This window comes from Schistocerca americana, chromosome X, assembly GCF_021461395.2.
Source record: "Schistocerca americana isolate TAMUIC-IGC-003095 chromosome X, iqSchAmer2.1, whole genome shotgun sequence".
In the NCBI taxonomy this organism is placed as follows: domain Eukaryota; kingdom Metazoa; phylum Arthropoda; class Insecta; order Orthoptera; family Acrididae; genus Schistocerca; species Schistocerca americana.
In genome coordinates this window covers 256,851,527-256,871,681 of record NC_060130.1, presented here as the reverse complement: position 1 = coordinate 256,871,681, position 20,155 = coordinate 256,851,527, and the positions used below count along the sequence as shown (strand labels likewise).

General features: G+C 38.5%; 1 protein-coding gene across 2 annotated transcripts in view; it reads right to left on the bottom strand.

Moving 5' to 3' along the window:
- The window catches only part of LOC124554695 (cyclin-T-like), a 115,481-nt gene that overhangs the window by 44,812 nt on the left and 50,514 nt on the right, over nucleotides 1–20,155 (bottom strand). For both annotated transcript variants that reach the window (XM_047128321.1, XM_047128320.1), the window contains exons 5-7: nucleotides 19,530–19,620; nucleotides 7,036–7,230; nucleotides 6,329–6,425 (exon numbers count right to left, since the gene is read on the bottom strand). In XM_047128321.1, coding sequence (XP_046984277.1) covers nucleotides 6,329–6,425; nucleotides 7,036–7,230; nucleotides 19,530–19,620 — 383 coding nt within the window. The remainder of the gene's footprint in view (nucleotides 1–6,328; nucleotides 6,426–7,035; nucleotides 7,231–19,529; nucleotides 19,621–20,155) is intronic.

The following is a 20,155-nucleotide window of genomic DNA, read 5'->3' as shown; positions in this document are numbered from 1 at the left end:
CCTTTCCCCTACAAATCGGTGAACAAATATTCTCTTTCTGGTTACAAAAATCTTGAACTTGGATTCATCGGTGAATAACACCTTCGCCCACTCTTCCGATGTCCAATTATGATGTCTTCTAGCCCATTCAAGTCTTTTCTGTTTATTTATGGGCGTTGGAAGCGGGTTTTCTTGCTGTGACACATCCTTTCAAGCAGGCTTCACTCAGTCTCCTCCTTACTGTTGCAACAGATATTTCTGTCGTGTTCATTTCTACCAATTCTGCACAAATCTGGGGCGCTGTTTTGAATCTATTTCTCTTACTGGTAATTCTGATAAATTTATCATTACTTTTAGTTCTTTTACGAGGTCGTCCTGGTCGTGGTATGTCCTTATTGCTACCCGTTGTCTTCTGGCAGTGGAGGATGTGTTGCACTCCCCCTATAGACACACTACACTTTTCGCAATTTGGTGAACAGATAAACCTGCTTCGCGAAGTGCTGCAATTGCAGCACATTTTTCTATGGATATCTCCACTTGTGGAGCCATACTTCAGTGTGCACACTTCAATGTCACGAAGGAACTGACATGCAGGAACTACGTGTTGTGTATCGTAGCAATGCTTGCCATTCACTGCGGACATTACACCACTACAGGGAACAACACAAGTGCACCAAATGCAGCATCCGTCGACAATTAGGTAAACAAACATATCACATTTACGAACACAACATAGTTTGTTGGATACTATTGTATCTCGATAACTACAAACAAAAACCATTACGTGTACAACTGTTGTACTATTCCTTTGCTTCCTCAACTGTACCCATGGTATTAGACCTTATCTACAGAGAACTAGATGTCATTGACTGGGTGTTTTGAAAGTAATGAGCGGTAGTGTAGCTCCTCAGTTTGCCTCACAAGGGCTGAGTGCACCCCACTTGCCAACAGCGCTTAGCAGACCAGATGGTCACCCATCCAAGTGCTAGCCCAGCCCGGCAGCACTTAACTTCGGTGATCTGACAGAAACCTGTGTTACCACTGTGGCAAGGCCATTGGCCTACAAAAGGTCCCATCTGAGGAAAATGGTTGAGAAGGTTAAGGTGGTAACACCACCCTTGCATTTTAATTGGGATACTATGCCAGAAAGTAAAGAAGTCAGAATTACTCTTTGATATGAACATCAAGGAAGCAAAGAAATTCAGTGAGACATGAAGCCCTAACCAAATGTGATCCATTAATTCCACACATGTCCCCAATAACCACAAACACTAAAAGGAAATTACTCTCAAAATCATATATCCAGTATTAGCCTACTGAAGTGAAAACTACAAGGAAGAAAGCAGGTGGTTCTACTTTTTTAATCTGGCCAGACATATTGATGGGTCACTTCATACAATTATTCTTAAGTCTGGCGACTTCGCTAGGTCCAGGAAGGAAGGATTCATTTGCCAGTGCCAGTTCACATGGCAAAACACCCACAGCAGATTTAATGGCTGCTGCAGATTGCCCCACTCTCACTTGTCAACCAATCAAGATCTACAGCATGCTCTCCAGTGCACCTATTGATGGCAATGCTGTGCTACATAGTTTTCTCCTTGAGTGTGATTTGGACTTCATTGTTACACACTGATGAGGTTTGGCTAGCACACAAATTTGCTGGTCTGCCTGATGCGAGTTGTCTTCACTCACCATTCAACCAACTGTTGTGTTTTCAGTGGTTGAGCTGATGGTGTATGGGAGCACCAAGACAGTGATTCATATCAAAGTTCTCCCAGTCGAACCTACAAACAGTGGTCGCCAACAGTGACATATGCATTATTCACCAAACATTCAGAGTATTATACTGACCGCAAGGTATCCATCTACAGAGACATTTTGTTTTGTGTACTTCCCGAAGAGTCAGGAATAGTAAGCAAGTTGTGCTTAACAAAACTGATTTTGTTAAAGAAGCAGACATACATCAGCTAATCATATACAGATGTAGAGGATGAGCATCACACTAAAATGTTATTTAATAAAGGAAAATTACATTACTAGATGATGTCTTTACAACAAAATTTGGAAAATTAACTACCAACCTTGAACTTGGGAAGTTATATTTTGTACAATAAACAAAAATTTTAGGTCCGGTGACTCCAGACGAATAATTACTTCAAAGAAGGGGCTAATGGTGTGAATAATACGACGAAAAAGAGATACATGGTGAGATGGAGGGCTTTCAAATGTGGGGGATGGTAGTTAGTCATTATACTAGGGAGCAGCTCCTCGTTCCCTCTATTTCTAAGGGCTAAATGCCAGAGAGAAGTCTTTGGCCTAGTCCAGTTGGCCCCTAACTCTATGTTCACGCTGTTACCACAGTGTCATTTCAGCCACGGGTGCTGTCCAGATATCATCTTAAAAAGCAACAGCTGCCAAAGAAACACCTACTGTTAACAGGCTTTATGTGGCAATACTATGCTTCATTCATGCTGCACCTAGCATGGCTTTTTAACTTAGTTGCTATCCACTATCCAGCATTCATGTTTGCGTGCACTGCATGGAAGTGTACGTTTGTGAAGATAGCAGCGATTTTCATCACATAGTATTGTTATTTTTGTTTCTGAGTTAAGATGAACAGTTTCGACACACACACAGAGCCAAACAAAGGAAGCTATATACAAGGTATACAGATTTCTTTGTAACCTTTAAGGCAATGCTAGAATAAACGAATTGTTTTTGGCACTGAAGACTGCAAAAGCAAAGGCATGTGGTGTTTTGCTACAAACCATACTGAAAATATTTGCAGAAGCATGGATAATGGAAATCTGTGGTTTGGAATAAAGTTTCCATCTCCAAGAAAATATATTAATGAAGAAGAACTGTCATGGATCTGGACTTTTCCAAATAGACATTGTTCATCATATTGTATTGGAATTTTATTACTGTGGCAAGTATCTTACAAGGCAAAATAGGTAACAAATGTTTTAAATTACAAGATTGCTTTCACAGGGGGAGGGGGGGGGGGGGGCTGCCATTTGGGTGGAAGAATTCTGAAATCTTTGGGATTTAAACACACAAAACATATCAATGGAAGAGGTATTCTAATGGAGAGATCACATTTTTTAGCAGTTAAGGGTACTTTTCTAAGAAAAATATACATCAGAAAAGAAAACTGTTGCCCTACTATTTATCTCGATGGGACCTGGTTCAGTCAAAATTACGCCATAGAGCACATCTGGGAGGATTTTAAAGGCAATGGCCAGCTGAAAGTGCGGCCTGACAAAGAAAAAAGATTTTTTGCCTGTCATGTAGGACTATCTACATATGATTTCATGAAAAGTGCAAAGAAAAATTTACATTTTGTGACCATCATGAAGAAATGAATCGTAGTGCATTTAAAGAATGTCATTTAGATTTATTGTGGGCTTTAGAAAAGGGTTTGCAGGATGTCATGGATAATGCCAATTACCTTCAAGAAAAAAAGAAGAAAATTCCTAATTCATGTACAAAGAAGGAAGAAATTGCACCTGCTATACAAAATTGGAGATGCCAGAGGATGTATGGTGTCAGCAGCACCTTTATAACAAATATGAACTTGATAGCTTAGCAGCAGATATGTCAACATTACCAAATAAAAAATGTAATGAGCCTAGTGAATGAGAAGGCCACATCCAGAAACTGCAAAATGAATGATGTGCACAATTTACTTGAGGAAGCAATTGATGATGTCACAGTGAAAGACTTGATTAAGTGTGAATACCATGCTGAAAACCTGCCAGAAAATGACTCTCTGGAGGAAAGCACCCAAGAAAAGTTCACTGAAAGAATTGACATTGCCTAAAGCGAGTCCTCTGAACAAGACAATTAAACAGCAATAAACACATTAAATGTTATATTTCTTGTTCCTTCCCCCCCCCCCCCCCCACCCTCACCCCCTGAAATCTGTGAACATTGCTCCCTTTCCTGTCATCTTCCCTTTCCTCTCTTCACCAACAATTCATCAATTCAGGGCAGAACAACCACCAGGTGTATGGTGACTGTGGCAACACATTTGTTGATGTTCCTTCTGGGGAACAGAGGTTAAAATTAACATGCAAATCTAAGGAACACTTGAATGTTCACACAATCAACCATTTCCAAACTGTCACTACTGCGCATGCGCAAATTCATGATTGCTGTGATCATCTTGATTTGCATTATTTGAACCATATTTAGTGTTTTTTGGTATTTGGCCACATCTGGCACTAGTTGACACATCTGCTGACTTTGCGACTAATGTCTTTGGTTTAAATAGTGCTAGTTACATGTCTTTTTTTTTTCTCCCCTCCACGCTTAGCAACACATTTTGAAAGTTTATTCTCGTCAAGTGTAAATCTTTATGTAAGTATTTTTTTGCGATGTTTCAGAAACAAACAACATAAGTGATAGTGTGTGGTTTTCTATATAACTGAGGAGGCACAGTGCCTGATAACCTCAGAAAGACAATTACAGTGCAAGACAGCTGAACACATATGCAGACACCACAAAAAATACTTATGTAAATATTTGTACTTGACAGCAAGAATAAATTCTCAAAAATGTCACGCTAAGCACAAAAAAAGAAAAAATATGTAGCTCGTGGAATGTTTCATTATTTATGTAATGAATGACAATTGCAAGCTTCCCAAAAACATCAATTATGATGTACGAAATGAAGTCAAAAATTTCTACTTCACACACAGTTACCAGTTCCAATTACATTGGCAGCTTTTATTAGATAATAAGCCCCTAGTAAGTAGTTTCATGCCTATTATGTACATATATCTTATATAAAGTGCAAAAAAGCAAGGGGTGATCCTATACGTAACTTTTAATGTTTAAAACATTATTTTCCCGCATTTTACACCACTTTTTTTAGTCCCTTGAAAAGTGTAAAAGGGGGGTTTCACTATAGCTGTATAATTTAACAGACGAGCAATATTAATGTATTTGGCTGTAATAAATCTTCTAAAATGTACGAGAATACATTAGAGGCTGCCATTTCACTACAATATTTTCTAAACATTTTGTCAACATACGGTTTCACGGCCATAATAAATTGTTTGAGATAAGTCATTGTCTGCTTCTGATTACAAAATCTTTATTACAATGTGCTACCTGCTGATTTGAGTACCATTTCATTTTCAAGTGAGTGTCTCTTGATGTACTGAACATAAATGCATTGTCTGATGACATAGTTTGCCGGGTTCATCTGAACACATGCTGACCAAGACTTTTGGCTTGTGGCAATTGATGTGCACAGCAAGAACATGAGAGAGGTTAAGCAGACAGAAAAGGAGGAGTTCCTTCTACACATGCCCCTCCAGGCACCATTTTCACTGCTTTATAGTATAGTTTGCATAGTTATGAACAATATGTCTGTGCAGAACTGAAGGCAGTGGGAAAGGCAGTGACAAGCTGATACTTCAAATTTGCCCATGTAACATCTGTTTCTTATGTTTTCCACATTTATACACTGAGTATATGACACAAATTTTCTGCACATTTGGCACACTATGGTTAAGAGGATCACTGAGTGCATTACTTTTTAAGTTCAATTCCTGAAACGCTCACATCAAATATTAAGTGGCTGTACCAATTTCGACAGACTAGTCAGTGGCAATATAAAATGTTGACTCCTTAAATTCTTTGACACAGCTGTTGGCCAAGAAATATTTACAGGGCATCAATAAAGGTTGGTCTGTCAAAAATGGTATAGACACTAAATAAATTTTGTGGGCATTGACTGAAACAAACTTTAAGAGATGCTGTGTGTAGTCAAGAAACAAGACCAGTATTCTTAAGCAATTACTGTAAACCACTAAGACCCACATCTGCGTTAACAACACATCATTGCTTCATACAGTCTGCTCTACTGTGCAACACAGTATGAGAAAATTTTCACAGCATAGACTTTCAACGAGCAAATTGTAACAGCCTAGGTCAAAGACTGCTTTTTTCTCTGTGTGTGTGTGTGTGTGTGTGTGTGTGTGTGTGTGTGTGTTTTGGGGGGGGGGGGGGTTAATATACAGCTTGTGACAGATAGTAAAACCAATTATCAAGGAAATGGTTGCCATAAAAGATTATATACTGCTTCTAACTAAATAAAACATGCAATATATTTTATTGAGGGGGAAGGGAACGACCCCAAATAAAAAAATAAAAAGAGGAGCATGAGGGGGAGGAGGAAACACACACACACACACACACACACACACACACACACACAGAGAGAGAGAGAGAGAGAGAGAGAGAGAGAGAGAGAGAGAGAGAGAGATTTAAGAGGCAACATTAAGTTGCCACAAAATTCAATTACAAAAGAAAACTTCAGTATCACAGCTGATTTTACCATGTTTAAGCTCTGCTTGGCCATACTGCTGGAAACCAAGACCCTCTCCTGCTGGGTTGGCTCCTTCAGATGGCTTGACTTTCCGAGGTTCTGAATCCTAAATTGATGCAATAATTGCTACAGTATAAATATTTGTAGTTATTACATAAACTTAACATAATTTCTGTGCAAAAATTCATATCTATACAACAAAGTTAACAATCACCCTTAAACACTTGGTAACCACACACAGAAACTTGTGTTTGTTGTCAAAAAACATTTTGGGGACTTTGTTTCATCTCCAGGTAATTTCGAAAATATTGTGTGATTAATACACACAAGTTTTAGCTGTTTCAACAGTTTAGCATACAGTCACAAACACAGTCTTCAGAGAGGATTTCAACAAGTATAGTCAAGTACTCAAACACTATATAAAATAATTGAAGCACACTCACAAAAGTATCACACACACATCTTGATACTACATATAGATGTAGCACAATTCCAAATTTGAATTACTAACACTTTGCATTACATTGCAATACACTTATTTAAACTAGATGTGCAAAGCAGACACACACAGGATAGTCTTTTATTATTGTAATTACAACAGCAAGACAGTAACTGAAACCAGTTTTACGATATTCATAGTAAACTTATTGCAAAAATAAAATATTTACACAAAGATTTCTAAACCTGACATATCTTAACAGATGTGAGAAACTTACGAAAAGAGAGCCTCCCATAGTCGGCGGAATTGGTGCTGTTTGAGAAGCACTGATACTCATTATCTTCCGTTTCAGTTTTGTTGGACATTTGTCAAAAATTACTAAAAATTCTGCTGTCAGCTGTTCCAACTGATCAAGACTGACAGTTTTGTCCACATACCAAAACCAATCTTTTCCTTCATTTGATTGCGGTATCTGTTTCACAGAAGAAGAAACAAAAGTCAAACTGAACTGCATACTGATAATATGAGGGGAGGTGGGAGGAGTTTTAAATTACATTATCTGAAATACATGCATGTGATGGGACCTCCCAGACATAATTTAACAAATTTATAACTAAAGTTCTTCTTGACAGGAAAGAAGTAAACAACTAATTGATGTGGACATCTGTTTAAAAATAATACACAAAAATTTATAAATCGCCATATATGAACAATGTGTTACACAAATTATATCATACTACTCCGGCTACACAAGGGAAAAAATTACTTATCTGGATGCTAAACAACTTTAAGTTCACTACCTTTCCTGCTGGTGTCAGAAATAAGCTCAAATGTTATACTTTCTTTTATTGCAGTTAACTTGACGTTAACAGCTCACCGAGCCAGGTGGTGCAGTGGTTAGCACACTGGACTCTCATTCGGGAGGACAATGGTTCAAATCTGTGTCTGGCCATCCTGATTTAAGGTTTCCCATGATTTCCCTAAATCACTTCAGGCCAATTAAACATTTTATTCCAGATTGTTTACATTTATTATTTTATGTCTGCAGAAGACAACACAGCTCTTGTGTGAGTTACTTCGTACAATAACCTCTCGACTGATAAGCTCATACTCGCAAATACATTAAGGAGGAACATCTAAGTACAATAATGTGTCACAATTTGATCACAGAACAAGTATCAAATCTTAAGATACTGTTGCCTAAATCTACACATCCGCACCTTGATTTTAGTTCTGAGGGAAATAAATGGACAACATTTGTCAGTTTATTGTACTTCAATATAACCTTAAAAGTTATTAGGACATACTTTTCTTATTCCACCTCACCTGATTTTCTTTATTATGGCAATGAGAATGCTTACTATCAATGCTGAATGACATCAGTCTCTTTATATACAGTTTTTGATAAATTTGCAGCATCTTCAATAACAAATATGAACACAAAATCAGCTGAATATATAAAAACAGTTTAAACATTACTCACAAAAGCCAGTTTTAGATCTGCTTTTGGTCATCTTTCGCCAAATGTGCCACTCATATTGCACAAAACTTTCTCACGGTTAATATTTCATGTAAAATTTACTACATCCCTTCTATTGGTATGAGTATGTTGTCAGCTTTAAACACCTGTTTAACCATCAGTCATTAAGTATTCAATTACACACTTTACGAATAACTTCATCTGTGGATACAGTTTTGGGATGTTATTCACATAGATCAGTTTCAAGAGAAGTGTGGCAGTGTTTAAGTTCGGCCACCTATTTCTTAACTGTTAAAAATGAAGGTGTGAATTTCGTGCACATGTCATGAACTTTGGGTAAATTTTTACTGTCCAAAAAAGAAATTTACGGTGATATGTTATTGGAGTCACCTCATTTTAAGAAAACATGCCCAACAAGACTACTTGAGAATATTTGTCAAGAAAAACATCAAGCAGATGAAGTTGAGAGCTGACTGACATTCTCGTGTAATGAGTACCAACATAACTAAAATGAAACTTCATATATGCCACCATCAAAACCATGCAAAGCCAAAAGCTTTTCATCTTGCCCTTTTATACAGGGTGTTACAAAAAGGTACGGCCAAACTTTCGGGAAACGTTCCTCACATACAAATAAAGAAAAGATGTTATGTGGACATGTGTCCGGAAATGCTTAATTTCCATGTTAGAGCTCATCTTAGTTTCATCAGTATGTACTGTACTTCCTCGATTCACCGCCAGTTGGCCCTATTGAAGGAAGGTAATGTTGACTTCGGTGCTTGTGTTGACATGCTACTTATTGCTCTACATTACTAGCATCAAGCACATCAGTACGTAGCATCAACAGGTTAGTGTTCATCACGAACGTGGTTTTGCAGTCAGTGCAATGTTTACAAATGCGGAGTTGGCAGATGCCCATTTGATGTATGGATTAGCACGGGGCAATATCCGTGGCGCGGTACTTTTGTATCGAGACAGATTTCCGGAACGAAGGTGTCCCGACAGGAAGACGTTTGAAGCAATTGATCGGTGTCTTAGGGAGCACGGAACATTCCAGCCTATGACTCGCGACTGGGGAAGACCTAGAACGACGAGGACACCTGCAATGGACGAGACAATTCTTCGTGCAGTTGATGATAACCCTAATGTCAGCATCACAGAAGTTGCTGCTGTACAAGGTAACGTTGACCACGTCACTGTATGGAGAGTGCTATGGGAGAACCAGTTATTTCCGTACCATGTACAGCGTGTGCAGGCACTATCAGCAGCTGATTGGTTTCCACGGGTACACTTCTGCGAATGGTTCATCCAACAATGTGTCAATCCTCATTTCAGTGCAAATTTTCTCTTTACGGATGAGGCTTCATTCCAACGTGATGAAATTGTAAATTTTCACAATCAACACGTGTGGGCTGACAAGAATCCGCAAGCAGTTGTGCAATCACGTCATCAATACAGATTTTCTGTGAAAGTTTGGGCAGGCGTTGTTGATGATGTCTTGATTGGGCCCCACGTTCTTCCACCTACGCTCAATGGAGCACGTTATCATGATTTCATACGGGATACTCTACCTGTGCTGCTAGAACATGTGCCTTTACAAGTACGACACAACATGTGGTTCATGCACGATGGAGCTCCTGCACATTTCAGTCGAAGTGTTCGTATGCTTCTCAACAACAGATTCGGTGACCGATGGATTGGTAGAGGCAGACCAATTCCATGGCCTCTACGCTCTCCTGACCTCAACCCTCTTGACTTTCATTTATGGGGGCATTTGAAAGCTCTTGTCTATGCAACCCCGGTACCAAATGTAGAGACTCTTCGTGCTCGTATAGTGGATGGCTGTGATACAATACGCCATTCTCCAGGGCTGCATCAGCGCATCAGGGATTCCATGCGACGGAGGGTGGATGCATGTATCCTCACTAACGGAGGACATTTTGAACATCTCCTGTAACAAAGTGTTTGAAGTCATGCTGGTACGTTCTGTTGCTGTGTGTTTCCATTCCATGATTAATGTGATTTGAAGAGAAGTAATAAAATGAGCTCTAACATGGAAAGTAAGCGTTTCCGGACACATGTCCACATAACATATTTTCTTTCTTTGTGTGTGAGGAATGTTTCCTGAAAGTTTGGCCATACCTTTTTGTAACACCCTGTATAATGATCATTAAAGTATTTTTTGCCTGACAGATAACACTGGGATTTCAACGATACTTCACAGACAAACTCCCCCCCCTCCTCGTCCCTAGCAAAAATGTTTCCCAGTACAATTATACTACATTACATTTCCTAAAATAATGTCCCATTCACTTTTTTCTCTAGGACTAATCGTTTCAGCATTGCAAGTGATAGGAAAGTTGTGGAGTATTAAAAATATTTTTTTAATGTTATAATATTAAAATTAAGATTAACATGTCTTTAAACAATCTGGGTTAAACATAAATATTAAATATGTGTACCAAGTCTAAGTGTGGTAAAGCCTTATTACGGAACACAATGTGTCCTGAGGGTGTCAGAGAGCGAGGAAGGTAGGCAGCTGGATTGTGGTCATGCACTTCCTTCCTTCACAGGTCTGCAAACTAAAGATCGAGCAAGTGATTCCTCCCTCTGTCTACCCCATTACGTCACAAGAAGGAACTACAGGGTGTTTCATAATATTATAAATTATACTAACCCACCACAGCATGCCTTATGAATCACTGGTGATGCACTGTGCAGACACGCCTGGGGGACATTTATTTCCCACAAAATACATCAACACTACATGGAATGCAGATATGAGTTACTAAGAAGGGTAACAAAATAAATGCAAATGGGCATAACCTATGTAAATCTCTGCATACTGTTCTACACTGCTAGAGGGTAAGTTGATTCTTAGTCATACTGTACAGCAGATGATGTATTATTTCAGGAAAGGCAACTTCCCCCTCTATTAGCACTGCTCGATTTTCAGTCTAAAGACAGACTATACCTCCTCTACATTTCCTGTCCCTCCAGTGTTTAATTTCTAAAATTTTAGGTGCCAGAATGCACCTCTTCATCTATGCAACCACCCCCCTACCCCCCCCCCCCCCCTCCCCATCCCCATCCCAGCATAAAAACTCGTTATGACATTCAAGTTTTTAAAACATAATTTCTTATAACCAAACCAATGAGTCCAGGAGATTTAATATAAACAACAGGTGCTACTGCCTGTCATCAAAGCAGTGTTGCTTTCCTCCCTACTTCTGCTCAATACATTGTGGTTCACACAACTGCACACTGTGCTAAGGTGTTTTATTGGCTAAATGCACCTGCATAGTAAGCAGGAGACTTGGGATTGATTCCCGGCCTCAGCACAAATTTTCGCTCAGCGCATCAGTCTATACGCATAAAATCATATCTATATGAGACCAGTAAAGTCTCTGAAATTGTGTATCTGCACCTGGGTTTGAGGCTGGATCCCGCATTTAAATTTGATGCAGAGGTGCTATTTCAGAACATAGAGAGCCTCCACCTGCCTAGTAAGCAGGAGACCCAGCTTCGATTCCTGGCCTTGGTACAGAGTTTCATTCGCTGCTTCAATCTATGCACATAAAGTACTTCAAAGACTGTAATCCAGACAACATTGTCAAAAACTGTTTCCTAAATTTACAGTTGTTATAAATTTAGAGTTCCCTTTCTTCAAAATACCTCCTAAGATGGGTCACCGAGTCTCATCTTTCTACATTCCTCCAGAACTCAAATTTAGCTCCTAACAGGTCAACTTCCCCAGTTGTACCACTCTTCTGTAGACACTTAATGTTCATTAATGGGATTATTACAATTATCTGGAAGTCAGGATATTTTGTCTGTCTCATATCCTGGATACGAGGTGGAACAGTAGGTTCTCCCATGTATCGTAATAATTGGCTTACAACTTTCAGTGCCTTATCAAATTAGTCTCACTATCACATTCCCATTCCCTTTCCATAATATTTGTTTCACATTTCTTTCCTTTATATACCCCTTCCAAATATTTCCATCCAAATTTCAGCTTTCCTTTCTTTGCTTTGTAATGGCTTACCATCCGAGACCCTTATGTGCATACAGATGCTTCTCTTTTTTCCACAGGTATCTAATTTTTCTACACACGGCATCCTTATTTCCAATAGTCATGCATGGTTTTGTAACTTTGCACTTCCCCATTAGCTATTTAAATTTTCCCAGTTTGCACTTTCTATCCAGAACCCTTTTTAGAGATATGCAGTTACTTTTTTCTGCTTCATTTGCTACATTTTTATTTTTCTCCTTTCATCATTAAATCAACTATTTCTGTTGGGCCTTGTCATTTTCCCCTAGTTGGCCCTTTGTTGCCTTGACTATTTCACAAATCAAAGCTACTGTTTCATAACTCAAGGCTACTCATTCTTCATCTATCTTATTTCTTAAGACTCTTGACTACTTCACCCAGTTATTGCCTAATGCAGGATAACAAACACTGAACAAATTCAGACACATGCTGCAAGGATTGTAACAGGTTGGTTTAGACCATAGGGAAATGTAAGGTAAATGCTCGGAGAATTTAAATGGGTATCCTTTTAAAAAGGATGACAAAGTTCTCGCGAAACCCTAGTGGGTAAATTTAGAGAACCTGTAATCAACAAAGATTGGGCAACCACTACGTTGCCACCGAAGTATATCTCACATAGGGGTCATGAGAAAAAAGAAGAAAGGTCATAGTGCATACAGAAGCATATAAACAGTCATTTTTGCCCTTGCTTTGTATGCAAATGGAATAGCAAAGAAAGTTGATAGTATTAGTATGAAGTACTCTCGACCATGCACTGCACAGTGGATTGCAGAGTACTGATACAGAACACTCAAAGTCTCAACAACCTTTAATTCTTTCAATTAATCCTGGACCTTTCTCCTTACTTTCCTACTATTCCGTAATTCAGCTTGTGTCTGATTTAATAACAAAGAAATTATGGTGAAAGATATACATCTACTTCTGAAAATGCTTTCCAATACAAACACGGTTTCTAAATCTCAATCTTACAATTATATTGTCTACCTGAAATTATCTTCTGGTGCCACCAGGTCTCTTCCAACCATGTAACCTGGTTTCGTGATTTTGAAGTTACATGTCGAATACATTCGGTAACATGTGGCATTCTTTAATGACTTTGTAAGGCTTAGATTTTCATTGACAACTGTAAAAAAACACCAGTTTTTTTTTACCTCACCCACGATTCTTGCAATGACTGAGCAGACATTAATGCACAGGATATGAGAGTGGAACCTCTCCACAGCTCTTTACCTTCACTCACAATATTCTTAGATTGGAGGGAGTTTTTATTTTATCCTTGTAGTAATTATTCCTCTAGGGAACTGGTTGTAGGTATCTTGGTCCAAGTTTACACATTTTTATACAAGAATGATTGTATTCTTTTGCAATGAAATGAGTCTACCAACACACTTGTGTATGTTTGGTCTTACACCACCTCGCACCTAGTGAGTCCCCATTTTTGTTCACGGTAAGGCACTAGATTTTTCAGTTTTTCATACTGAAGCCCATTCATTTTGTTTGATCCAGTTGACAAAGTATAACAATTGATTCTTTAAGTAACTGCACAAGAGTTTGCACGCCTTTCTTTACATTTCGCTAAAAAGGACAACACTGTTATCAATGAAGGTGGTTCACCCATTTGTCATAACCAAGGGGGAAGAGTTCAGATGCCTTTTCAATTAACGAATATCATCATCATCATCATGAACAACAGCAACAGCCACCACTAGTACTACATGGACTAGCCACTGTAGGCTGTCCTAGTTGTTTAACAGTCCACCACTTACACAGGCACACCATACTGTGTATTCTGGAAGGTGAATAAAGACATATTTTGTTTTGCTTTGCTTTGCGATTTAACGGCTAAAGCCAAGGGATTTATATCAAGAAAAATATTGCAGGAGGTTTTCCAACAATCAGATTTTACAAATTGTATGGTTCCTTCTGGCATTGTACCTTTGCGACCTTATGTATTACGTTTAGCAGCATTTGGTATTTAAGAACTATTTTTACAATTATAAATTTCTTCTTCATACAACCGTGAGTAATGAAATCTGAGCTACCTGCTATATTGGAGAAAAGTGCTCACCACCATTGTGAATGAACTGGGAGTCATTATGCCTCCCACTGGGCAGTTCCGTGACAATAGAGGGCAGAATTGGCAGGACATGTGATATCAACACACCTGATAGTAGAAGTACCATGTGAGCATAATGGATGAGATATTCTATTTCTGTGGTTGTGCAAGCACTGGGCTTTTCATGTCGACTGTGTCAACAGCATACCAAAAGTACTTACATTCTGGAGAAACTGCCAGAGTCAACTGCCATGGAAACAATGTGTTGATGACAAGGTCAACCATCAAGTTTCGTAACTGGGGAGAGACCAGCCACAGCACAGCAAATCATTTGTCAATTCAATGCTGAACAACTACCAGTGGTCAAAAATACCATCGAGAATGATCTCCTCAATATGTGGTACATAGAACATCGTGAGCAGAAAATAACCCCCCACTGGATGCTACAAGCATGGAAAACCACTGTTTGAAATGACAAATGACATTTCACAGTACACATTGGCAAATGTCAATAGCAGGGTATAAACAAGTTGAAAACCAAAAGTGGTAGTATATTCCACTAGCAAGCAAGGTATCATTCAGGCAGGTGGCATAGGAATTCTCTTATGGGAGACAATACATGGGATGAAATTTTAATATACTAGTCATCGTCTCTCAACAAAAACAATAAAATATCCTACTGTCTACAATCATTTGCATCACTTCATTAGCCTACAGTACCCCATACACACAACGGTTTGATGAACACCACATGAGCATGAAATTGCTTGTGCATCCCTGGTGTAGAAAAGAAACTGAAAGAGTTGAAAACAAATAAGTTTCCAGGTGTGGATAGAATCCCAGTTCGGTTCCACAAAGAATACTCTATGGCATTGGCCCCTTATTTAGCTTGCATTTATCATGACTCTCTCACTCAGAATTAAGTCCCAACCGACTGGAAAAAAGTGCAGGTGCCTCCTGCATATAAGAAGGGTGAAAGGACTAACCCGAAAAATTACATACCAATGTACTTAACATCCGTTTTGTGCAGAATTCTTGAACATATTCTCAGTTCGAATATAATAAATTTCCTTTGAATTGGAAAATCTTCTGTCCATAAATCAGCGGTTTTAGAAAACATTGCTTGTCCAAAACAGAGCTTGCCCTTCTGTAACACAATATCCTGCGGACTATGGATGAAGGGCAGCAGGCAAATTCCATATGTCTAGATGCCCCACCGCAACTGTTAATGAAGGTACGAACACATGGCTTAGGTTCCCAGATATGTGACTAGCTTGAAGACTTGTTAATTAATACAACTCAGTGCCTCGTCCTCAACAGTGAGTGTTCAAGGGAGACAAGGGTATCGTCAAAAGTGCCCCAGGGAAGTGTGACAGGACTGTTATTATTCTCTATATACATAAACAATCTGATAGAGGGTGAGCAGCAACCTGTCGCTGTTTGCTGATGTTGCTGTGGTGTATAGGAAGGTTCAATTCCATTAGGAAGTTTGTTCACCACAACCACACAACAAGTATTGCAAGCAAGGGAAACTCCAGCATTGGTTGTATAAATCTGAAAACATTTATTACTATTATTACTACTTCATATCAATTTTCAATCACAGAGTGATCATCTTCAGCGCAAGACTAAGTCCTGTGAAGCCATATAACCACAAATAAAACATAACTTCAATTGGCATATTCTTTACTATAATTAGGTTTGAAGTTATATTTTGTGCATAATTATATGTGCAATAATAATAATTCAAATAGCTCTGAGCACTATGGGACTTAACATCTATGGTCATCAGTCCCTAGAACTTAGAACTACTTAAACCTAACTAACCTAAGGACATCACACAACACCCAGTCATCACGAGGCAGAGAAAATCCCTGATCCCGCTGGGAATCGAACCCGGGAACCCGGGCGCGGGAAGCGAGAACGCTACCGCACGACCACGAGCTGCGGACAATAATAATAATAATAATAATAATAATAATAATAATAATAATAATAATAATAATAAAGGTTTCAAATTTATATGACCAATGCTGGAGTTTCCCTTGTCTGCAGTATGGAAAGGTGTCATGTTGAGTCACTGTAGGAAGACACAAGATGACTTCGACAAAATTTCAAGTTGGTGTGCTGATTGGCAGTTAGCTTTAAATGTATAAAAATGAAGGTAAAAGCATACAGAATTCCCAGATATGTGAGTGGTGCTAAGTCTTCTTAAGTAATGAGTAGATGAGTAAGAAAAGTGATCCCATAATGTTCGAAAACAGGATTAGCAGTGTGCTGCTTCACACAGGTCAGGTTGATTAAATATCTCGGTATAACATTGCAGGGCGATATTAAATGAAATCAGCATATAATGTTTGTAGTAGGGAAGGCAAATGGTCAACTTTGGTATATTTAGAGAATTTAAGGAAATCATGGCTCATCAGTAAAGGAGATGGCTCGTAGAACACTAGTACGGCCCATTGTCAAGTATTATTCCAGTGTTTGGGATCTGCACCAGGTCATATTAAAATATCAAAGCAATTTAGAGATGGGCTGCTAGATTTGTTACTGGCAGGTTTGATCAACAGCAAGAATGGGAATCCCCTGGAGGGAAGGCAACATTCATTTTGAGAAACACTATTGAGAAAGTTCAGAGAACTGGCATTTGAAGTTGACTGCAGAACAATTCTACTGCCACCAAGACCCACTAAGATAAGAGAAATTAGGGCTCATACAGAGGTACAGACAGCCATTTTCCCCTCACTCTATTTGCAAGTGGAACGGGAAAGGAAATAACTAGTAGTGATACTAGGTATCCTATGCCACCCATTGTACAGTGGCTAGAGAGTATGTATGTAGATGTACATCGTTAGTCACAGCAGTTTTTTATGAAACTGAATGAAGAGTATGGATATGTTATATATTACTGCAAAGTATGCTTGTTAAGGCAAAAGAAATATCTGGAATGAGTTTCTGATGTAAGATCCACTATTGCTGAATTTCTGAAGAAAAATGGAAAGCAAGAACAAAAATTAGAGAATCCATAATGGATTGCAGACCTTGCATTTTAAATAGAGTTAGCTGCAGACTGCCTGCAGGGAGAGTTTGCAAGGTGAGAAGCAATTTATTTCTGATTTCATGGCGACAATGGATGCATTTAAAAAGAAAAGTGCACTGTGGAAGGGACAACTTCTAACGAGGAACACCATACATTTCCTTAAGCTAACTGGCATTAACCCTTTTACTGCTACAGGCCTGCTCTCTGCATTCTGTGGTGAGGACGACTTTTGTTATGGCTCTACTGTTTGCCAAATGCTGGTACCTGTGCTGAGAGATTTTTCAAAAACCATTAGGTGACAAAATTTGATTTTTGTACATCTTACAGACTGATATCTTCGCCAAACTCCTTTTCATTAGGTATCATACTTACTGTGCCGCATCAAATTGAGTACAACATTGCATATAATTTTAAAGTGTTTGCAGAGGTAAAAACACACTGGTAAACTTCGCATGTGGTTGAGTTTAGCTCATATAATGCAGTGAACGATATAGACAAGATATTGAAATTTTGTTTAAAATCGAAGGCAGTAAGATAGCTCATTTCATTTTTCACCCCCCCCCCCCCCCTTTTTTTTTTGCAAATGATATCACACAATGTGGCACATATGTTTTATTTTAATTATTCGAAATTTTTTTATTTGCGGAGATATGGAAGTAGCTCATCTGAAGCAATAAGAAGTTGGCAGCTAAGGACGCATACAGATGTCCAGAGCACTGTAGGGAAACCCAAATGGCATGTGTATACAGATCCACAGCACCTGGAGAAGAGTGTAGCAGGATGTGTAGAAACACCCACAATAGCGGAAGTGTTAAAGGAAACATGAATTTTGAACAATCTATTAATGACTTTCAATAATTCCAGCAAAAGCTTCCTAAACATCTGAGGCCACAGCCTTTCTTAGACCTGTTTTTGAGCTGTTTTCGAGACACTTAGCCATTTCAGCTGAAAGAGTCCACGTGCATCTGTAGACAAAACTGGTCAATCTGTAATACAATTCCTGTTTAAAAGACAAAGACTTTTGCATTAAAACTGTCCAAGAGTTTTACGTTGTGTTCCTCGGGAAGCATTTCCACATCTGCATCATGAGATTGCAAATATTATATCAATGTTTCAATCAACATATGTACATGAAAGGTGTTTTTCAATTATGAAACCAAAATAAGTCACTGTTACGTGGCAACCTGTGTGATGAAAAATCTGTGAAACTTTTCTCATGACAACAGTTTGTGCCATACATAAATCTTATTATGTCTTCAGTGCACTAGAAATAATTACGTACTACTAAAATTTGTTTTGTTTATGATCTATGTTGTTGAGAAATGTAAAACAAAGCCGCAATCCACGCTTTTGCAGTTACCTCTCCTTTCCCTCCTCCCACTCAGACAGCATTGTGTGGTAGAGGGAGAAGTGTGCACTCGTGTGAGGGATTGACACACTTGCACAAGCACTGCATGTGAACAGAGTACTTGACTGCCCCTGTCCTAACCTCAAATGAATTGAGAACGTAAAACATCAGCAATTCTATAAAGTGAATTGGACCTCATTCCTCCCCTGTCTCCATTATTTGGAAGAGGGAGCTGATCAGCAATGGATCAGGATAGTTCCCATAAACTTCTGATTTCCTCCAGTTTCCTTACCATTATGAATCACAGTCATGAAGAGTGAAAGCTGATTTTACTTATTATTAGGTAATAGTTTCAAATTCAATTGTTCATGACTATAAATAAAAGAAACACCAATAATTTAAGTGACACACAGCACTCAATTTTCCATTGTCCTCCCATTTTGCATTCGAAACATATTTCACTTACTGCTTTTAGAACACTCACAGAGCACTAACTCTAAATAAGAAAAACTCCAACAGATCAGCTGATGCATCAGCCCATATTTTCTAGAACAACCACTTTTACTCAATTACAATTCATCAAAACTTTGTGAAAATCATACAACAATGTTGTATGGAGATGGGAGGGAAGGACTGGGGTGGGGACTGAAAAAACAATGTTCCTTTATATTATTCCACAAAACAAGTTTTCCTTTTAACAATCAGATATCTAAAGAGTTTTAAAAACAGCTACAAAATAAAGGTTTCACCTTACCAGATAAAATTTAGCAAAGAAAATAATGAGTAAACATACCTCCCAATTTGACCACTTGCAAGCCAAGTGAATACAGAAACACGCCACAACAGTTGGTTTGTATTGAAGGCACATCGTTGTCAAATGGAGACTGTAAAAGTTATATACAAGTTACTGCATTAACACTTCAACACAAGTTCTGCATTCATAAATCTACAATTTAAATGAGTAAGCAATACATCCCATATTTCTATCAATCAAATGTATAAAATGTGACGTTTAAGTGTTAAAATAATTGAAATTACAGAAGAACAGAGCGAATGCCCTGAACTTGTGCTTATCTTCAGGGAGCACAACTCCCAGTACCGCCAGCAAAAAAACCTAAAATCCAAAATGAAGAAATAGAAAATAACACTCTTATGTTTCAGAACTATATGTTCCTTCTTCAGAAATAAAAGGATGACTAACATTCCTCAACCAATCACTCCTTCCTCCACAAAGAGGGATTGTGTAGCTCCTAAGGCTACCAGCATTTTCTATTATGTTACTTTCTATCTTAACTGTTTCTGTTGGCAATAATGAAAGCTGCATTTCCAACCATCAACATATTGTTGGTACCAAATTACATATCACTGAAATGCAGAGTGAGATAATTAAATTATTTACAGCTAATATTCTGTCACTAA